The 17,106-nt window shown below is 50.4% G+C and overlaps 1 protein-coding gene across 1 annotated transcript in view; it reads left to right on the top strand.

Moving 5' to 3' along the window:
- CD81 (CD81 molecule) overlaps positions 1-17,106 on the top strand; it is a 36,088-nt gene continuing 18,982 nt past the window's right edge. Inside the window, exons 1-2 of the mRNA XM_065838109.2 lie at positions 1-158; positions 12,341-12,455. Of these exons, the coding sequence (XP_065694181.1) occupies positions 93-158; positions 12,341-12,455 (181 nt within the window). The 5' untranslated portion in view covers positions 1-92. The remainder of the gene's footprint in view (positions 159-12,340; positions 12,456-17,106) is intronic.

Below are 17,106 nucleotides of genomic sequence, written 5' to 3'. Positions count from 1 at the left end.
CGGGGCTGACTATCGCCGCCCGCACCACCGCCCCAGCCCGGCCGCAGAGATTGAGCGGAGCCGCAGCTGCCTCCTGCTTTGCCCGCGCCGCCATGGGGGTGGAAGGCTGTACCAAGTGCATCAAATACCTCCTCTTCGTCTTCAACTTCATCTTCTGGGTGAGCCGCGGGGCAGTGCAGGGGCGGGGGGCTGGAGGGAGGCTGAGCCACCCTAGCGCTTTCAATAAGGGGGCTCCAATATGGCTCGCCTACCTCTGCCCGGTTTTAACCTCTTTCCCCCCCACCTTTGCCCAGTATTAAGGCTTGTTTCCTGCGATATGCCTTAGGGGCTGGTTTGTTGGATTTTGGTTTGGCTTTTTTTTTGGCGGGGGCGGGGGTGGAAAGCGGGCTGTTTATCCTTTACTTTTTTTTTTTAATACGTGTATACGTTTATTTATTTGCACGTGCATATCTATTTATGTATCTTTTTGTATAGATATACATAGGGAAATACGTTTATATGCATTCTCTGTGAGCGGATGGGTGGAGGGTGCTTTGCTCCCGCGTCGGGGGGGCAGAGCTGGGGTGGGGCAGGGGGTGCCGCAGCGGGTCGGGGTCCCCGCTGGGGGCTGCCGCTCCCCAACGGGAGCTGTGGGTCTGTGCTGGGGCAAGCGGCGGTTCTGAGCCGGGTGGGGAGGGAAGGACAGAGGGCGGGAGGGAGGGATGCTGCCAGGCGGGGGGAAGGAGAGGCGCTGGCCCAGCCGTTTGCTGCAGAGGAGCTAGAGGGGAGACGTTGTTCAAAAAATATGGGTGATTTGGGCTGGTTTCACCCTCTCCGTTCTGAGAGCTGGTGGGAAGCAGACAGGGCTCCACAGCCCTGGCACCGCGGCAGGAGCTGGCCTCAGTGCCCACATTTGGGTAGTGCCCAAGCTGGAGACTGCTGTCTCCACCACCTGGGAAGTTATTTTAGGATGAAAATTTTACCCAGGCTGGAGAGGTTGCCTTTCCTGAGAAAGTTTCTCATGAAATAATCTATCCAGACATGTGGCTAATTTAGCAAAAAGCGACATATCACAGTTTCCCTGCAAACCGGGTTCGTCCTGGTTAGGAACACCCTCTGGCAGCAAAGGGCTGGCATGGCAAGAAAGGCTCTCACCCTGCTCCTGTGCCCAGGAGCAACGAAATGTGCCCAAGCAGGCTGCTTTCTGCCTTTTTTTTTTTTTTTTTTTAAATAGGCTATTTTCCATTCCCCAAAATGATGTTTTTCTCCCAAGCAAGCCCAGCCCCACCTTGCGGAGGCAAGGTGCTGCTTGCTGAGCGTGGGCTGTGTGGTCAGGATGGGCCCCTTGTCTGACACTCTGTTCTGTTGACAAGGAGTTTGGTGTTTTTCTTCTTGTTTACTTGCACCAGTGAATGCAGTGGGGAGGGGAGTGATGCCTTCCAGAGCAAACCTTCCTTCAGCACCTGGAGTTACTTTGCCTGGCTGGAGCCTCCACCTGCCACCTTCTCCCTGGGGGTGCACAGTGAAGCTCTTGAGGGGGTCTCCCCTCCTGGGAGGTGTAGAGTTGACTGCTGAGTGGGAGTGAGCGCTGTCAAATCAATCCAGCATAATTTCAGGCCTTTTCGCCTTGTTTTTGGGTATAACATGGACCAAGGGGGAGATGACAAGCTCTGACGACAGTGGTGTTGATACCTGATGCGTTGCCAGCTGCAAGACGAATGCAGGACAGTCCTGTTGTTTTTTTTTTTTTTAACCTCTTCCTCCACCCTTAAAATGGCAGGATGGAGGTGGGTAGGCTTTGCTCTGAAGTGTTGTTCCTTCCGAGTTATCACGCTTATCCCGGGGCTTTTTCTTCCCTTCTGGTCCTAATTTCCTGCCATTCTTGTTGCTGAAGCTGCCGGGTGTGGATGGGAGGGAGGAAGGGTCTCCTGGGTGGCAGGAAGGATGCAGGGGGCTCTGCAGAGCTGCCTCTCCGGAGCAAGCTCACTCACTCGCCCCAGCATGTGTTTGTAAAACAGCTTATCTTTTAAAAGCGGGCATTTTGCTTCCAAGAGGACTAGCCAAGACATTCAATTTCCCTGTTAGGACTTCTGGTGCCTTGCCCTACACCTCAGAGGGAGCCTGATGCCTGTTCCCTGCGAGCATTGGGGAAAGGTGCTCCAGCTTCTCCCAAGGAGAGGTGCCTGGGAGCTGGGACCCTGCGGCTCCCTGAAGCACCTCTCAGTGCTGAGGTCCCCTGCACTTGGTCATCTCAGACCACCTTTGGTGCAGATGGGGAACCTGGGCTCTGTTAGAATTAGCAATGCTTTCTTGTGAGGCTGGCCAGCTGAAGGGTGTTTGAACACCAGGTCTGACGGCTTTCAAGTCCTTTTGTGTTTTTTTTTTTTTTAAACTAGTCAAGGGGAATTTTAGGTTTACCACCATGTGAACATGGTTAGCAGCCAACCTTGCATCCCCAGACAAGGAGGGTTGCCTTGGTTGCCACCAAAGCTCAAAGGTCCTTTTTGTGGGGTGGCATTTGAAAGCTGAACATGGTGCTGAGCACCCTTGCTGCAGGGTGGCTGTGTTGGGACTCCAGCTCTGACCCCAAAGAGGTGCGAGTTGGGGCACTCCCAGCCCTGTGCTTCTGCCAGCTGATAAGCATGCAAGGGCTGCTGACCTCCTTGCGCTCGTTCACTCATTATTTGCTTATCGTTTGTCTTGAGCTCAGCTGAGGTAGGGTGCTGTTGATGAAAACAAGCAGAAGACAGAGCCCAAAGTTTGGCAGGCTCTGCATTGTGCTGTACTGGAGCTTGCCTCTAGCACCTTAGAGGAAGAAAGGAAGCAATTCTTAGTCTTAACGATGTTAACAATTAAGAAAGAAACTTTGATAACTTTTTGAAGTAGCTCTGCTGTCCTGCTGGAGTATAAATAAACTGACGCCCCTCCGGCTTCCCCCCCTTCCTTCCCCTGGCAGAGCAGGGGGAGTTTCACAAAGCTGCTGTGCTGAAGAGGAAAAGGCAGCCCCGCTGCCAGCTCCCTGGGATGCCTCGGCAGCTCTGACTGCCCGAGATGTTTCAATCTGATTTTATTTTTGGGGTTGTTTTTCCTTTGTGAATGCACTTTTGAGAAGAAGATGCCAGGGTTATGTGCTCAGTCCAGGGTGGCTCTTGAGGAGGGAGCAGTGGCTGCTACACAGACCGTGTGTATAAATGGGTGCCCATCCTGGGAGACAAGGGGTCGCTGTGTGTTTCACAGCAGCATCCACTGACCAGAGTGGTGGAGGAGGCCATGGGCAGCACCTGGGGTCCTCACCTGCTTAGCAAAACACAGGGCTGGTAAGACAGATGCTTTTCTGTGCTGCAAATTTGCCCTGAAACCCTGGCATGGCTGGTGGCAAGGGGATGCTCTGCTGCCTTGCTGTGCAAGAGGGAGCATTGACGGTACCATTACTGGTGTGATGGGCAGTCCCAGCTCACCCTAAAGCAGCTGGGCTGGGCATGTGGTGGGATGGAGCTGCTTCTCCATCCCACTCTCCGTAGACAGCCGGACTTTGACTGCTCTCCTGAATTACCTGAATCTGATAGCAGAGGGCTGAACTGACCACCTCTGCAAAGAGTCCCTGGAGAGGCCAAAGGAAGTCCAAGAGCTATTTTAAAATGTAATTAAACGTAACCGAGGAGAAATTGGCTTGCTCGGAGAAGGATCGCTCAGCTTATTAGCTAATACACCCCATGGCAGCCTTCCAGGTCTAGAGCACCGCTGAGTACCCTACCAGAGCAGTGTCTAATTAAAAGGAAGATCTTGCTCCTAATGCCATTTTCCAGGCACCATTCAACTGTTTTCTCTTGCTTGTGTTGAGGGCATGTGGTGCATTTTGGGTGCAAAGGGGAAGAAAGGCAAGAACCAAGGGAAGTTGGAAGTGAAGGTTGGTCTTGACAGTGGTGATTGGAAGGGAAGAGGTGAAGGAGATGAGTATTTATTTGTGTAATGCTGGAAAATCTGTTGGCTGTCCCCTGGAGTCCACAAAGTCTACAAAGATATTTGGCTTTGGTGATTAGAGGTGATAGCGGGTGGTGGTGGCGGCAGCTGTCTGTGGTGGTCCCATGGTGACAACTCTGCTGAGTGGCTCCTCACTCTTCTGATGTGACAAGGAGGTCGGCTGGGTACTGCTGTTCGCAGGTTTAAATGGAGAGGGGCAGAGCTGGTGGATCACATGGCGTGCAGCTCTGAAGCATGGGTTTGAAATAATTCCCTGGACTCACAAAACAGCTTGCATTTTGTTCTGGTCACAGGCTTGTGCAGAACACTAGTTAAATGCTGTTAGTGACAGCAGGTAGCAGGCTGCTCTGCTGCGGAGTGCAGGGTTTGGTTTGGGTATTGGTCTCTCTGGGAATCGCGAAGTCTTGTGAGCAGCGAGGAGGTGGCACTGGCCCAGCATCTTCTTCCACCAACTTTGGGTTTGATATCTTGGAAGAATGTCCAGGAAAGCGTATATCCACATGTCTGACCCAGCAGCTATTTAATGCTTGTCTTTTTAGGGCAAGGGAGGGGTTTTCTTAGTAAGCGCAGTATCTGGGTCCAAGTTTTCCTGCCGATGGCTCTCTGGGATGTGTTTCTGGGCTCTCTGTCAAGTGAACACACTCCTGCCATCACCTACAAAACCTCTTCTGAAACCTGTACATGCAGAAGGCTATTTAAGCAGGTCTTTTGAAGAGATGGGGGCCCTGCCCTATGAGGGTACCAGATTTCAGGTGATGGGCTGGGCTGCAATCACAAGGAGGGAGCATCACTGGTGGCTGGAGCGGGGATTGATCTGTTTTCCTGAGGTTATTCTTCTATCAACATCTGCAGTGCTTATCTCCTGCAAGAGTATTAAACCATGTACAGTGCCTTGAAACACACTTTCTTCCTGTACTGAGCAGTGTTTTTCATGCATGGGGCCAAATTAATTTTAAAGCAATATCTGAAATTGTTTTCCTCTCTGCCAAGGATGATTGAACCCTGCTGGTAGATGTCAATGTTCTATCTGCAGCGGGGATCGGGCTGTGGTGGGTGGGGAGCAGCTTGAGGGCTCAGTGCTCCCCATCGAAGGACCCCACTCCTGGATTTTGGTGTGGGATTCCTGCTCTTTTCCCATCCATCAAGCTTTATTTGGCCTCTGGCATGCTGCTTCTCTGGGAGTGTTCCTCTGGAGCTTGTTTTGAAAAGCCCTGCAGTGTTGTGGGGCGGGTAACTATAGGCACCAGTGGAGAATTTCACCCCAGCCAGCAGCTCTATTAATAGCGGCTGCTGGGAGCAAGCAGAGGCTGCTGGCTGCCTCCTCTGCCTGCCGGCCGAGCACAGGGCTCCTCGCAAACACCGTCTGCAGCACTGGGTAGTCCTTGCCTGCAAACTTTCAGCCTGACCTTTGGTGGCCATCGAGTGTGATCATCATGGAAAGACCTTGCCTTCAATTTCCAAGAACAGTCCTATCTGTTGCTCTGAGTGCCTGTGCCAAGCTTGGTGAAGAAGCTTTTATGTTGTGTGGCTGTCAAACTGCAACTGCATTTGTCTGATTTAAGTCATGTCCTCTGATTACAGCCCCCAAAAAGTCTTGTGAGGGTCGGTCCTGGTTTTGTTAAAAAACAAGTTTCTCTTTTAGTGAATTTGCCTGTCAGCTAAAGCTTTCATATTACCTGTATTTTCCTGGAAAACCAGATACATACTTTGGTAAACATAAAATTGGAATGCGAAGTTATTGATAAGGACAGATTCACATGTTGCGAGAGGGGCAAAAAGAAACAGGGTCCAAGGAACTGACCAACTGAGTATAACATGCTATTCACGTGAATAGTTCAAGTAAAAGTGAGAGATCACGAGGATCTCATCCCTTTTGCTTATGGCCGACATTAGGAGAGGACCTTACTAATCGTCCCTGCAAACTGAGACCTAGTGACAGACTGAATCCAGCTCCAGTTGGCTGCCGAGTCCAGTCCAGGTCTTTGGGTGCCATCTCTGCAGTTGCTGAGACTTTCAAGATTGGTTTTGTATATTTTGTATTATTTTCTCTATTCTTATTAGTAGCATTAGTAAAACATTGTTAATTTTTCCAACTCTCTTCTCTCTGTCCTTCTTTCCCTCCCGATCACCTGTCCTTAGTGGGAAGGGGGGAGAGGGAGGGGCTAAAGGGGGAAGCAGGGGGAGAGGAGGTTAACAATACATCTGCCAGAGTTTTATTGTCACCTCACAATCTAAACCCTCAACAGGGTCCTGATGTGTTGATGCTCTAGGGCATCCCACAGTCTGCCGCAACAAGCAGCGTGGGGCCGATCTGTAACGCTTCTCATCTAAAAATTTTAATTGAATTTTTGGTGTGAAGTCCCACCTTTGTGACATGAAGACTCTAGTAGCATCAAACCAAAGTTCCCTGGTTCATGGGCTTCTGCTCAACTCTCAGCCCCCTGCTGCACCTTTCAGCACTTCTGCAGGGCGCATCATTTTGCAGTAGGAAAGAAATTCGACCTCCGGTTTCCAGGCAGCGAGGTGCAGGGTGCAAGCAGGATCGGTGCTGCCTCTACGTGCGTACTTGCCACCAGTGGTCCTATGCTCATCTCCTTGCCCACCTCCATCCTCAAGGTGGTAGTGCAGAACCTGAAAGGTCCTAACACACATCTTGCAAGGGCTTGTATTGCCCTTCCAAAGGTAATTTCCATCAAGTTATGAATCTCTAGTTCCTTGCTTTTTTCTCCACTCACACTACATGTGGCAACAAAATGATATTTCATTATTTACACTGCAAATATTGGAGAATAGGATATCCACTATTCCTCATGGAGATCCACAAATGACCTGGGAGCAAAGGATTCAATGCCAAATTAGCAATTTGTTCCCGGTAGTGCAAGGAGCTTCTCGCATGGCAAGATGCTTCAGCCTCGGCAAGCCATTTCATCCTTCTTTGCCTCAGGTCCCCACACCTAAAAGGAAGAGGATTCAGTTTTACCCTATCTTGGCTGCTTTGCAGGTTGTGCTGGAGAGGAGCCATGGGGAGCCCTTGGCTGGGCTCCCCGAGTGGGGTCTGAGTGCCACCGCCTCAAAGGGCTCAGCTTCCAGGTGGTGTAAGGGAAACTGCAGGCCTGTGCAGCGTGAAAACCTGTTAAAGATCTCTAATCATCTACCTGAGTCATAAAACAGCTAAAATCCATTAAACTTTCTTGGCAGCATCCTGCTTCTCGTTCGTAACTGCGGTATTTCACAGGCATCATGGCGCAGGCTCCACCAGCAGCATTTTTGCAACAAGGCAGGAGCTCCCCTCGGCTCCTGTGGGGTGGGAAGCAGCGTCCTGGCGGCAGCGCAGGCTGTGGGAAGCGGCGCTGCTAAAAATACAGCATTGTGAAACCTCTGGCACCTCCACTTCCCTCCGCCGCCGGCTTGAGCTGCAGGATGTCTGCTTCACTTTGACATGGCCAGCAAGTCCCCCTATAGCCAGGGCTTCTTCCTCCTCTTCCTCCTCCCTGCCAGGAAACCTATTTCAGAGAAGGGAGCAGGAGGAAAAGGGCTGGGGGCCGCAGAAGGGACAGCAGATGATGCACGTCCTGACATATGTGAGTGTCTGGGGAGCATCAGGCAAAGGTGGGGGCAGCTTGGTTATGGGGTGCCATGCATTAAAGGGGCAAATGGGGCCATTCCTCGCACCCATAAATAATGGAAATTTCTTTTGGAGGGTAGGAGTGACTAAGCTGGGAAAGACGGGTTTGTTCCCTTGCCCCACAGCTGGATCTGGGAAATTTTAGGCTGAATGGCATATCATTTGGTGAGGCTCAATCCAGAAAGGAGCCCCACTGTGCATGGTGGTTGGGGCAGGAAACCAGGGCTGCACACCTGCCTTCATCGTGATGCTCAGAAGGTGACACCATCCTGTGGGTACCACCCCATCACTTCCGGGGGCTGGGCGGCTGCCTTTTCCCTCCCCTAGGCAGCATCCAACTGGGGCTTCCTCCCACCCTGCTGAGCAAGACTGGTGTCCCTGTGCAGAGCAAGCCTTGAACAGGCAGGATCCAGCTGGAAATTCTGGCTGTCTGTGGAAGAAGCAATAAATCTCTGGAAGCTGGAAAATAGCAGTAAAGAGGAAATGTTGGAGCCTGCCGCGCCACCTCTGCTGTGCTCAGGGCACGATCTGCAGGGTCAGCCCCGTCCCGGACGGCACTAGCGATGCAATGGGGATCCTGTGCTGGGGACTGGGTACCCCTCGAGGCTCAGGGTGGATTTGTGAAGGGGTGAGGAAGGTGGAGGTGGTGTTATTTTCATTGAAGGATTTTTTGTTTGAGGGTTATGTCTGTGGGATTTTATTATTTCTTTTTCATTTAGAGGAAGGCATGAAAAAGTGCAGGTAGGACAAGGCAGCAGAATGAGAACTTAAAACACTCCAGAGCAGAGGAAAGTGCAAGGCTCTAAAAGTGGCAGAGAAAGTTAGTAGTGCTTAAAATGCTGGAAAATAATCCAGATGCTCCGAGTTGGAGCCTGAGCAGTTGCTTCTTTCAGCAGCATCCACCTCTGTAAGTGCCTTTGTGCCAGCAAGGGAGGTCTGGCTGGGGAGGTTGGCTTGTGGAAAGCAGATCTACGAGTGTAGTGCTGGCGTTGCTGATATTGGAGCTTTTAGGTTATTTCTTGCATTAAAGTAGTCCCCCAAAATTTAAATGCAGAGTTGTGCTGGGCACCTGAGGAATATCTGCAATGAGTGGTGGCCTCAGCCGGTGAGACATTGCTGTTTGACTAGCTGGGCAAGCACATAGCAATGGGGTAACCTGCATGAGATCACAGACACATACAAGGGAAGAAGAGAAAAAATATATATATTTTTAATGTATGAGGATGCACAGCCTGGAGACCAGTGTGACGCTGCCATGGGCAGTTGGAGCTCTTCTGGCTCTTGTGTTGGCAAACAGCAGCAGCTGTAGGATGGGGAGAGAAGAAAATACCAAGCTTATATCTGGAACAAGTTGTTGTGTTAAAAATGAGATTATCCCAAGGAAGGTGCAGTGGAAGGCAGGGTTACTGTGGCAAGCTGATGAGGTTTTCTCCCTCTTGTCTTCTTTGGTTTGGGAAGAAAGATGCCTTAATTACGTTCTGCGCTTCTTGGTGTTGGAAGGATATACAATTTTCATGGAAAAAGTTACTCATTGTAGCCTAAACCCTGTTTTCATTAGTAAGTGAACGTTGCTTTCTCTTAAGAAATCCAGCTGCCGTTGGATTAAAACTTCCATTTGGAAGTCCTCCGTGCTCTGTTAAAACAGCAAACGGAGTCAGGCGGTTGAGGGAGGGACGTGGGGTGTTCCTGGGTACATTGAAGCTGAAACTGGGAACACCTGGAGATGGTTCAGCTGGCTGCAGTAGGCAGATCTCACTGGTGAGCTGGGTTTGATGTGTCAGAAGAGGCTGTATCCCATCAGCTGATGCTCCCAAAGGAGTAAGAAATATTTTGAGACTAGCCTGCAGCCTGCTTTCAGTCCTGTGTTGGGTGTTTTAGGGCAAGTTTGATTGGAAAGCAGCTGCTGCTGCTCCTCACACTGGTGTCGCCCCAGCCTCGCCATGGGTGGCTGTGGGTGCCAGGATGGGCACTGCTGGGTGCGGAGGGCAGCGTGCTGGGGCAGAGCAATGTTTCCTTGAGAGAAAACTAAACCAAAAAGGGCTACAGCCTTTCCTTCACCTCTCACAGGCAGCACAGAAACCCAGATCTTCCCTTGGGATCTCTTCTCCCCTCAGAGCCACTGAGAGACCTTTACTTTAAGAGGTGCACTGATTAATTTGGGGACATTCCCCTTCTCCTGAGAGGATAAACACGGGCTCTGTTATGCCCTCAGACAATGAGAAAGCTGTGCCAGGCTGGATTTGGGTAACTTCCTGTGAAGCCGCGAGCTGCCTTATTTGGAGCTGGATTTGAGCACGGATCAGCTTTCGTGACTTTTCTGGCCATGGTGGCCAGTGTTTGGAGAACCTCAGGCTCTCCCAAGTGCAAGAGGCATCAGGGACTGTGCCAGCAGGGAAGTTGCATTGGTTGCTGTGGGAGAAGTGTTAAAAGCTGATTATTTTGGTAGCAAATTGAGGAGAGGCAGGTAAAATCTTCTCTCCCTCGCCAGGGAGCTGGGGAGGATTTTCTCTCTCCAGTAAGTGGAAAAACCTCAAGGCCAGTTTGCCCTATGAGTTTTGCACAAATTTTGTGGTTTTGCCCCAGCTTCAGTGGAACCCCTGTGAAAATCCCTTGGCTGGGATTTGCAGAAATGAGCAAGGAGGAAAACCACCAGCTGACCTCCCGAGGGGCAAAACTGAATTCCCGCTGACAGCCTGTCTTGCAGATCCCAGTCCTTGTGTGTTCACCGGGCCTCTGCTGTGCTTACACAACTGTAGACTTTACACTTTTACTGAACAAACTCTCTTTTTTCAATGTGACCTTGATGGTGCCTCTCATACCTGGAGCTGACCTGACTTGGACCCTTTTGAAAAATAAATAAATAAATAAATAAATAGTTTTTCTACTTCTGTACTCTTTGGTAGTTATCTTCCTTTTTTTAAGATGAATGGCTTCAAGGATTTAGAACACTCAAAAATAAATTGGCATTTGAACACGTACTTCCAGCCTTTCGTAGAAGTGATATTGAATTCTTAAATGTTTTTTTTTACATGTATATTTCTTTCTTTGCCCTGTCCCTCTTGTTTTAAATGGAAGGGGGGGTGTCATGGAGAACACATTGAGTTCTGCTGGAAATGCTCTGGTGGAGCTCCTCTCAGTGACACCTTCTCCACTACAGTGTCCCCCATCTGCTCCCATCCTCCATTGCCATTCCCTACCCCTCCCTGGAAGAGAAAACATTGAGGAAGTCAGTCATAAAACTTCCCATTACTTGAACATAAATATTCCAGTGGTAAGACTGGTTGATGCTCTGTAGGCTGAACATCTCCTCCTGTGTTTGAAGCATGTTTTTGTCCTTGCCCTGGGGTCTCTGTCACATGTGTCTGCATGCACACACATGTGTGTGTGCAAGTGTCTGGTCTTCTGCTGGATGACAGCACGGGCAAGGCAGCAGTTTCAGCCTCATCAGCTCATAGAGCTGCTTATCCCTGTTGAGCATCTTCATGGTGGCCTCTAAAAGCAGCATTGCTGTGCCTTGGCCTGAACTGAGGCTTTGCTCTGCTTCAGTCCCTGTATTAGGACGTTAAGGAAAGCTGTATGTGCAGGACGAGTGGGAGGGCATGGTCCCAGCTCACAGCCCACCCAGGGGGACCTGTGTTATGGTTTCTCTTTTTCTATTGCATTACGAAATTAAATGGGAAGTGAAACAAGCAGTGGAAGTGATGGCTGCAGGAGTTCCCATGCTCATGGGACACCTTGGAAGAAGACAGATATTCCTCAAAGTGATGCTGTAAGGGCAGCTGGTGTGAATCCCCATCAGTTCCCTCCCGATGGGAGACATCCCTGAGACCCATGGCGAGGGAGTAATGGGGTATAACACCAAGATGCTGCTGCAAATATTACCAAGTCCCACTGAATGTAGTTTCGTAGTCATCTGTGTGCTCCTATACGCTGTGCTAAATGTCAAGATGTGGACATCGTGAAGAGTGTGTTTGGGAGGGGTTGGAGGCATTCTGGATCCCCTGAAAGTGGGTGCAGCAGCAGTTCAAAGCCACAATGTCTCCGCCTTTGTTCTGCATTGCTAGCAGTTTTTACTGCCTTTTGACATTGTGTTGGTTGGACAAGTCTCCTCCAAGGCAGAGCAGCTTTTGGGGGCTGTAGAGAGCTCTGTCCCACTAGGTCTGGTCAGACTGGAAGTCTGACCCTGGATGGGAAGTAATGTGGATATGAGACTGGGGCAGAGGGAAAAACTGATGGTCCCCCCACTTTCTGAGCCACAATCTCCCCATCCTTCCTACCCACTTCTCAGCAGATCAAATAAAACCCAAAAGTCTCATTGTACATCAGAGAAATGAAACGGGGTGCTAACAGCCTGTTGGGAAAAGGGAATAAATGGGGCTGATCCTAACTTGAAAAGCTCTCCTAAAAGCCTCAGTTGCACATCTCATGCTTCTTGGGTAATGCTGAGCCTTCCGTTTTAACAGAGTAATAAAATAACTCTTAGGAAAGAAATCATCTGCAGGAACTGGAAGGGGCTTTGCACATCCCCAGAACGAGAAGGCTTCTCATAAAGCAGGGAAGATTGTGTGGCTTATGTGGTATGGGGCGTAGAGCTGGGATGGTGGCTAGGAAGGATGTTCTTGTACATGAAAGGAATAAATAAGAATGTGCAGAAAGACTAAAAGCAAACCTTCTGCTCCCACCTGAAAAATACGGCTCCGGGTCTAGCATGGCTGGATCAGTGGATGAACGTGCTTCCCTCTGCTTTCTCCCCAGCTGGCCGGAGGCATCATCCTGGGAGTGGCCCTGTGGCTCCGGCATGACTCGCAGACCACGAATATCCTGTACCTGCAGCTGGGGGACAAGCAGGCCCCCAACACCTTCTATGTCGGTAAGTAGGTTTGGGGATGCTGGCACCGCTGTGTGAGCATCGTGCCCCAGGGTGTACTGCAGCGTGCCTAAAAATGGGGCAGAAAGCTCTGGGTGAGCAGCAAGAAAGGTGGACTAAAAATACATTCTGCTCCCCAAAATATCCCCTGCCGTGCCAATCAAAGTGTTCACTAAATGTTGGCTGTGACCCAAGCACAGAAACCAAAGCCATGGTGGCTAAAAGCACAGAAAGACATGTTATGACATAGTGAGCTTTCTCCAATGCAGCCTCCCCCAGAGCACGTTTGGGAAGAGGAGGGAGACTTCTTGGAAGCGTGTCTCGTTTCCTATCCAAAGGGATGTAAAAGTAGCCGACGGAGTGGCTGGCAGTGGAAAGTGAAGCTCAGCGAGCTCGTGACTCATGTTCTCCAGGAGGGGTGTGTGGAACCTCTGTGTGTTACGGCTAAGCTTAGCACAATTTTTTAAATTTGATGGCATGCTGGCTTGGTGGAAGATGAATATTCCTATTTTTGCCCTCTTCTCCCATGACACCTTACAGATGAGGGGTAGCAGCTTGCAGGAGGGGCTGCCTGCCAGGCAGGGGCCAGCTTGGAGTGGAAGCTGCCACAGCTGGGGCAAGGACCTGTCTGATCCCATGTCCTGTTCTCCCCAATACCTGAAATTACCTTCTGGAAGGGATCTTCCTTTGCTTTTCTCTGCTTACCCATGAAACGGCATGTCTGAGCCCTTTCCCTGACTGTGCCTGGTTACAGTAGATGCTCCTGCTGTAAACCATGGTGTGTTTTCTTCTCTTGCCGTACCCCCTGCTCCTGCCTTGCACTCAGAGCTGTATTTACAGCATTTCTCCCTTGTAGATTTCAATTTTAAAAAGAGAAAAAGCAACTGTTAAGATGTTAAACTCTCTCCTTTTCGGGAAACAGCCCAAACATCTCCTTCCTTCTGGAGGCCAGCAACTGATGCCTCCCTAGTTAACACATTTCTCCCAGAACCAGGGGGACCTGGAGCGTCGGTGTTGCGTCCTCCCTTCCTGCCTGATGGGCGTCTTTTGCTTTTCCACCCCTTTTTGTTTTATCTTTGTCCTTGGCCTCTGCCATTTAGAAGGCAACAGGGAACGGACTGTGGGTCCCACCACCATGCTGGCTTTCTGACACCCGTGAGCGGCCCATGATTTGAGGCTGACTGTCTTTTTAAAGTTATATTCAGCAACAGATCAGTCTGGATTCCTTCTGGCAGCTGTAATTTCCATGCAATAATAACAGCAGAGCATTTATTTCAGCTGCTGCCTCTCCCAGCCAGCCCTCTGGACCCTGAAGGCTGGGATTTCTTTTTGCCTTTTTTTTTACTTCCCTTTTTCCCTTCGCCCTACAACTGATACTCCCTCCTTTTTCTCCTCTGGCATCCAAAATACATATGAACACGATGTTCCTGCTTCGGGAGCAGGAACCTCTCTGGGGTTGGCCTCCAGAGCTGTTGCTTTTTTTGTTGTTTTTTTTTCTTTTCCCCTTGCAAACCACTTTCTGGTGTTTGGCATGGTGTGCTGGTCCTGGGATCCATCAGGAGGCTTTTAAAGGCTGGCCAGGCTTCACTGTGGTGCTGGAGGACAGGGGAAGCAATAGAAACTATCAGAGGAGCAAAACTTGCACCATGGAGCTTGTACTGAGTGAGGAGGGGGAGTGGGAAAGCAGCACTTTGGTGTCTCCTGGTTTCTCTCTGTGTCCTTTCCCCAGCCCTAAATTTGAATCTGTTTTGTTCAAGACCACTTTCCCATGATATTTGTGTGTTACAGGAGAGGAAGAACAATTAACACAGCCAGTTGGTGTGTGGGATTTGACAGCAATGGGGAAGTGGGAGGAGGAGTATGTGGGGAGCAGAGCAGCTCCTGGGGTACCAGGCGTGATGCTGATCTGCTGCAGGAGCAGGAGGAGGGGAGCGGTCCTTGCTCTCAGCTTCCCCTGCACCTAAACCCAAAGGCTGCTGGCAGCCACTCTTGCAGCCCCTGTGGGAACAGGCAGCTGTTCCCTGCTCGCCTGTCCAGCCCAGGAGGAGGGAAATCCTGGGGTTGGGGTTTCCCGCAAGCGGTACCTCTGGTGCTTTGGCACTGCATCCAACAAGTTGTCTTGTGGGCTGGCTTGGGAGGTTATTAAACGAGCTCTTGTTCACGGGCTTTTCCTCAACGTGGCTCGCAAACCATCTGATCCCCTGACCACTTGTTACAGTCTTGGCTTTTGGCACTTCCATTTTGGCTGTGGACACACTGCTCCAGCAAATGACAAACTAACTGCTTCAGTGCTGTGAAGACTAGCCAGTACCAGGGATGGGGATAGCTGGTGCACCGTAGTTTCATGCTTTCTTCACTATAAAGGAAAATACTTGCTTTTCATCTGAGCTAGGCTTATGGTCTGATATGCATTTATTTGCTTTATCTGTAGTTGAAAAACTAAAATGCTTCTTGCCTCTTGCCCTTGTCTAATACTGTGTCTCAAGTGCTCTGTGTGTCTGAAGGCTGGGCAAGGCGTTGATAGCAGGTCAGAAAACATCCTTCAAGATAGCTAGAGGCATTGATAAGTTGAATGCTAACAACCGGTAAACCACTGCTTAGATATTTATTGACCCTACCCATAAAGACTACCATTTCAAAAAAAGTAAAAACTGTGATTCAATGATTTCTGAGAGCCCGTGGGAGAAGACTGAGCTGACCCATCTCTGCAGATACCAGTGCAAACTGGAGCAAGCTTATCTCTCCACAAAAAGTTGGTGCTGCAGTGTCAGTGGTTTTAAGAGCCCCTGGGGATCTTGAAGAGGCAAGTGACACTGGACTTATTGCTTTTGTCCCATTTTGTTGGCATGATAGTGAAAATAATGTGATAGGGGAAGGCCAGGATCCCCATCCTTCAGGGATTTGGTTATGTGATGTCCAGAGATGGCTGCTGCAGGCAAAATGCATTCAGCAGGGTGGGGACAAAAGCCTTGGCTCTTGTTTGAAATCCAGGGGTGGGGATTTAAGGCACATTTTCCCCCTTGCTGGGCTGCCTGTGCGCTGGGAGCATCCCCAGGCGTTCCTCCCTTCCCGTGCTTTCCCCGAAGCTGCCTGGCGAGGCGGGGAATGCAGCGGCCGGATGGTCTGAGCTTCACTCTCGCCTGCCAGATCCAAAATAGGAAATCTGTGTCCAGCTGCTCGCGGGGAGAGACAGGGCGACACGACCCGCTGCTCTAATTAGCTCGGTCCTGGGAGCAGGGCCAGCACCAGGAAGAGTGCAAAGGCATCCAGAGCTGGGGTGTGGTTTTCCGTGTAGTTTTGGGAGTGAGGAGGGGGTTTATTTTGCTTCTGTGTAGTTTTTTCATGTCTTATTAGTAAATCCTGTGCTGGGAAGTGTTTCCTCCCTGGAGCACGGCAGCACCGGTGCTCCTTGAGAAGGGTGTAAGGTTTTGGGCAGGCATGCAGTGGCGGATTAAACTTGGTCACTGAGGCTGCTGCCACCCACCCATTCCCAGCCATCCTGCTGGGTATCCCTGCCCCAACAGAAAGGCAACAAGGGCATTTTATTCTTTATTTGGGGGGGGGGGGGCATTCCCTAGCAACCAGGCTGATGACTGTGTATCTGGGTCCCAAGCAGGTCAGGCAGCAAAGCTTGTGGGAGACAAGGAGGGGACAGCTGGGAGGCGCAGTGGCTTTGGGCTGATTTTAAAGCCATCAGCACGCCCACAACACAGTGTGCTGCAGTGGGGCTGGAGGGGAGGCTGGCTAATGAAAACACAGGCTTTCTAAACAAGGTGGATCACAGACTCTCTTCACCATCCTGTACTGTACAAATACAATCCAGTGTAATGATTTCTGCCCTGGAAATAAGTTCAAGCTGCTTTTCACACAAACTGGGCAATAGAAGAAATGGGCCAGAAAGCACAGGGATGCTTTGAAGTATTTGTCACAAGCAAGTACACATCTGAGTTGAACTGAGTCACATCTGCACACTTGTCCTTGAAGTCAGTGTGACATCCATCCCTGGCAAGCTTTTGTGGGGATCCTCGGGATTTTTGGAAGTGCTGTCTTGCTGGCCTCAGGGGTGTCTGACCCTTGCAGAGAGGAGGGACTGCCGAGCATCAGTGCATAGTATGGATTGGGACACCTGCCTTAGCTCCCTGAGGGTTTGCCCACTGTCTTTACAACCTGTAAGGGTGCTTCACCTGCTCTTGCCGTGGGTCCCAGCTGTGGCCAGCAGTGCAGAGCATCCCAGCACATCATCCAAACAGACTTGCATCGGCTAAGTGTTTGTGGGGGAGCTGTGCCTCTGTCCATAACAGCAGCTTGTTTCTCAATTAGCCTTTTCAGGGCTGCCTTGAACAAAAAGCAGCGATTCCCGGGGTTTTAGTTGCGAAGGGGGTTGTGATGAGCTCCGGCATTTTGCAAAGGCTCTGGAAGCCAGCAGTGCTACAGTGAATGTGGACCTGCCACGAGCAATGCGGGGCTCTTGGTTTCTCTTCATGCTTTCATCCTCATCCCCATCCCTCCAGAAATATTAGGCATCTCTTAAAGGTGGTGCCAACTTCTTTTTATCATGTGGTTAGACTCAACAGGAAGCCTTTTGCTAAACTTGTCGTGAAAGGACTAGAGAAGAACCCAAGAGTCCTGGCCTCTAGGTCCTGTAATAAACACT

The sequence above is a fragment of the Patagioenas fasciata genome, chromosome 5, assembly GCF_037038585.1.
Source record: "Patagioenas fasciata isolate bPatFas1 chromosome 5, bPatFas1.hap1, whole genome shotgun sequence".
NCBI classification, from domain to species: domain Eukaryota; kingdom Metazoa; phylum Chordata; class Aves; order Columbiformes; family Columbidae; genus Patagioenas; species Patagioenas fasciata.
Note: the sequence above shows the minus strand (reverse complement) of the source record. Positions and strands in the feature narration are given on the sequence as shown.